General features: G+C 60.0%; 1 protein-coding gene across 1 annotated transcript in view; it reads left to right on the top strand.

Moving 5' to 3' along the window:
- The window catches only part of EFNA2 (ephrin A2), a 14159-nt gene extending 10144 nt beyond the window's left edge, over positions 1-4015 (top strand). The window contains exons 3-4 of the mRNA XM_040628307.1: positions 1951-2080; positions 2662-4015. Of these exons, the coding sequence (XP_040484241.1) occupies positions 1951-2080; positions 2662-2783 (252 nt within the window). The 3' untranslated portion in view covers positions 2784-4015. The remainder of the gene's footprint in view (positions 1-1950; positions 2081-2661) is intronic.
- Positions 4016-4678: the final 663 nt, after the last annotated feature.

Raw genomic sequence — 4678 nt, 5'->3', positions numbered from 1 at the left:
CGGGGTGGGGGGGGACGGACGGGGGGTGGGGAGGGCGCGAGGCGGGGCGGGGAGGGGGGGAGAGGGCGCGGGGGAGGGGAGGTGGGGACACGGGGTCAGCGGAGGGGGAGGAGGGGGCGGGGCGGGGATGCGGAGGGAGGCAGCCGGAGTGCGGTCGGGGGGGAGGGGGGCGGGGAATGCGGAGGTGTGGAGGTGGCGGGAGAGTGGGGGCAGAGGCCGGGTATGGGGTGATGGGGTCCGGGCCGGACTGTAGTTCCGGGCCACCCCTCGTCCTGCCCTGGCCTTTGTCTCCCTGGGGTCAGGCTCTTGAATGGTATCATCCTTCCAGAAAGCTTCAGAGGCCTCACTGTCAAGAGTCCCCATTTTGCAGATGAGAAAACTGAGTCTCAGAGTCCAAACCCACAGCTTCCCTATTGTGACCTCAGTCTCTGGATCAGGCCACTGGGCCTCTGGGCGGGGGCGGATGGCCCCACCATCAGCTTGTCCCATGCTGAGACCAGGGGTGCTCTCGCCCATTGCAGTGAGGAGGGAAACAGGCCTAGGGAATCTGGTGGGGGAGGGGACCATGGTGAAAGCCAGGGGGAGGGCAGAGCCTGTGTTCTGCCCATCACACCCTGGCTTGGGAAGGGGTCTCCCAGGCGCTTCCCCAGCATCTCCCTGCCATCAGGCCCACCTGGCCCAAGATTCCCCAAGGACTGTGGAAGGTGCTTTTCAAGGCTTGAGCTCTGCTGCACATGGGGGTGGAGGGGGTCCCAAGGGGCCTTGGTTCAAGTTCGGATCCTGCTTTGGTCTTGCAGTTCTTTACTCTCTGTAAACCTTAGCCAGGAACCCTGGGGGTCTGGGCATTGCCCCCCACCAACATGGGGGCCTCTGGGGAGCCAGGTGGGGAGCAGGGCTCTGCCCCTGGGGCTATGGGGAGAGGCAGCCCCTCGCCACCCTGGTTCCCGCTGCGTCAAATTAAACTGTATAAGGCCCCATTCTTCCTTTCTGCTCTATTTGGATTTTTTCCTTTTAATTCAAGGAAGAAGCGGGTGGAGGAAGGGGGAAGAAGGTGTTTAAATTAAGTCCTCGTAATATGAGAAAAATTACATTTTTCTTTCCAGGACGGGAGTTTCATAAAGATAATTATTGTAATTATTCGTCCTATCTCTATGACGAATGTTATTTTTATTACATTCTTTTTTATCTTCATCTCCCAGCGTGAGGGGCTTTGGGGGGGGCAGAGGTGGCAGCCACCGAGGGGACAGGCGGCCCGTGTGCATGAATGGACTTCACAGTGTGAACCCCCCTGGCCCCCACTGGCCTTCAGGCCTCCTTCTCCCTCCCTGTCCTGGGCCCCAAGTCCCCCTCCCCAGGACTCATTGCTGACACCGCAGTAGCACCCCGTCCCCCCAGGGTGCCCGGTGTGTGGGCCAAGAAGCAGGGAGCAATAATGCGGGGATTTTAGGCACGAGGACCCAATGTGCTTCTGCCTCCAGCAATGTGGGTCCCTCTCCCCATGTGGGGGAGGTGGGAGTGCAGCCTCTCCCCCAGGGGTTACTGGCTTCTGCTGGCTCCCAGACGGAGGTCATCATTTCAAAGCACTTACTGTGTGAGGGACGAGGCCCGGAGGGGGGGTGAGTTGCCCACTGGCACCAGATAGCAGGTATTTGATCCCAGATCAATCATTTGGTTATACTGATTTTTTTGCTAATCTGTTCAAAACAAACATATTTTTGCTCATCACATTTGAACCTTGCCTTGGGGTGAGATGCAACCAGACAGACACCCCATTCTCTGGGGTCAGGGTTCATTCAGGAAAGGGAGGGGTAGGGGGAGTGTGCAGGAGGACTTCTGGGAAATAGAGGGCATTGTGTCTGGGGCTTTGATGTGTGATTAGGAGTTTTAGGGGTGGAACCTCCCGTGGCGTTGCGTCAGGGTTGAGTTACCAGTGTGGGGCAGGGGGTATAGCCCCAGGAGGTCTCCGGCACTGAGAACCCCCTACTCCACCAGTCCCCATCCCCCTCTCTTCCAGCTGCCACGCCTCCCAATGCTGTGGACCGACCCTGCCTGAGGCTGAAGGTTTACGTTCGGCCGACTAGTAAGTGATCAGGGCACCGTGCGGGGTTCAGTCCCCACCCTTGTGTTCTGAACCCAAATGACCCGCTCAGTGGTCAGCAGAGCCAGAGTGCTCAGAGCACGGCCGTGGGAGTCCCACCACCTCGGCAGTGGCTGGGGCAGCCTCTGTCTGGAGCCTCGGTTTCCCCTTCTGTACATGAGGACATTTCAGACCTTCGGGAGTGAGGGTGAAGTCCAGGACCCGGCCCTGTGCTGAGGCCATAGCCCTTTTCAGCCAACAGTGAGCATCAGGAAAGTTCCCCGAAACAGACCTAAAGGCCCATGTCCTGAACTCTTGAACCGTCGCAGCCACATCCAAAGAAGAGGGGGTCTCTGCAGCCCCTGTGACTTCACCCAGGTGCCGACAGCACGATTTGGCAACTGTGGTGTGCTGTGCTCTGCCCTGGAGGCCCAGCCCCGATGCAGACGGTCAGAACTGTCCCCACCGGGATGCGTGGCTGAGGCTCCAGGGAGCCGAATGCGCCTGTGGGGGTGCGGCCGGCTAGGGAGGAGGGCGGGGGGGCGGGGCCACCTGATGACCGTTCTGTCTCCCTGTCCCCCCAGACGAGACCCTGTACGAGGCCCCCGAGCCGATCTTCACCAGCAATAACTCGTGCAGTGGCTTGGGCGGCTGCCCGCTCGTCCTCGGCACCGTCCCCGTGCTGTGGACCCTCCTGGGCTCCTAGTCCCGGCCACACGGACGGCCCCGCCTGGACACCAGACAGAGACTCCGCTTCTCCCACGACTGGTGCTTCCCCTGCCAGGCAGGGGACTGTCCACCGCCCCAGCACCAGCCCTGGTGGGGCTAAGAGGCCCGAGAGGCCGGGGAGCCGGCCAGCCCCTGGCCAGGCCGGCCCTTCTAGCGTGCTAGAGAACCCAGGAACCTCTCGGCGGTGGTTTTCTTTTACGGCGGAATCAGAAAGACTTGAGTTTTTAATTTAATTTATTCCTTGCTGTTGCTGGTAACTTTGGGAAGGAAACAGAATGGAAGGGGCCGGCGGGGGCGGGGGGGCGGTGGTCCCTGGCCCCCTGCGGCACAGGCATGTGGAGACCCTTGGTCTGGTCACTCCATTTGTTGGGTCCGGGCTGGAGCCCACCCACCCTGGACCTCCCACTCGCCCTGGGACAGGCCGGTCCGAGACAGAAGGGGTGAGTGACGAGTGCCCCCGGGCCCCGGTCCAGGTCCAGGAATCGGGAGCCTGCCGCAGACCCCTGTCCCCTGCCCCACCCTCCTCGCTCCTGGTGATCCTTTCCCAGAGTGGAAATCCAGGATGTGTCACCAGGGGGCCCCTTCAGAGTCACAGCCCCCGAGTCTTAGAACTGCTTGGGGCCCCCCTGCCCCCCCACCCTCACCCGATCGCCCCCGAGGCCAAGAAGACATGACATTTCTGTAAATAGAGCCAGCGAGCATATACTGTGATTTATTTTTACTGTATTCCTAAGGACAGCCTGGGAAGTTTCTCTTTTTCTTACCCCTTCCTGGGAGGGGGGCACCTTTTTTTGGTGGGGGGTGGGGGGACTTTTAGAGTAGAAGCCACACTTCGCAATCAGCTCGATGGTCTGTCAGAGCCCCTCCCCTACTCTAGGAACTAATGACGTTTATAAGAGAAAAGAAGACAGGACAAAGCAAAATGTGGGGGCCACCCCCCAAAAAGACCCCCCAACACTTTAAAGAAGCAAACAGCATTTATACGGATTTCATACTTCTACCCGCCTTTCCTGATCCGTGTTTTCTATATATTATATATGAGTATATACCATGCGGGCGCCAGGAGGCGGCTTGGCGCCCGGGGGGGTTTTGTAGACCGTGCCGGCCAGCGCATTGCCGCGCCCGGAGCTCGGGGTGCAGGCTCCCCCCTCCGTTACAATCAACTTTGGATTCTGTATTTTTTTATAATAAAACGAGCATAAGCCTCAAGGGTGTGAGTGTGTGTTTGGGGCCACCGAACCCGTCGGAGGGGCACTTGGAACCCACAGTTCGGAGTCACGTCCGGTGTCTGCCAGGGAGGGGTGTCTTCCAGGAGCATCTGGGGTCAATCATGACAGATTCTTGGGTGGTTTGGAGGCCAGGCCCTGGGATGAGCGTTTTACGGGGCGCTGTACTTCATTGCCCTCCATGGGCCTCAGTTTACCCCCCTGAGAAATGGGAACAAGCCCCCCACTCCCCGGGGGGCAGCTGGGAGGAGGGAGGGAAGAGACCATGGACTCAGCAGGAGTGCGTCAGAAGCCAGGACCTCAGGGCTGGTCAAGACCCCCTGCTCCCTCCTCCGTGCTGGGGCTGGGGGTGGCGGACCCTCCGATTTCACAATGGCTCCTTTAGGGTCCAACCACATTCTCTGACCTCTATGTCGCCAAGCTCTGCTGCAGTGTGACTCAGTTTCCCTAACAGGCCAGGCCAGGGTAGGGGTCTGTCTGTTGCCTCCTAATCCCTTTTTGGCTTTGCAAAAGGCATGTGTCGAGGGCTGTGGGGCCCCAGGGGCCTTCACCCCAGCCTCGCCCCAGGCGGGGACAGGTCGGGGGCCACCCAGCAGGGCCAACGGATGGAGGTCCCCTCAGCTGCTTGTCCCCTTGGTGCCACCCA

This window comes from Ursus maritimus, unplaced genomic scaffold, assembly GCF_017311325.1.
Source record: "Ursus maritimus isolate PB19 unplaced genomic scaffold, ASM1731132v1 scaffold_14, whole genome shotgun sequence".
NCBI classification, from domain to species: domain Eukaryota; kingdom Metazoa; phylum Chordata; class Mammalia; order Carnivora; family Ursidae; genus Ursus; species Ursus maritimus.
This window is presented reverse-complemented; position numbering and strand designations above follow the sequence as displayed.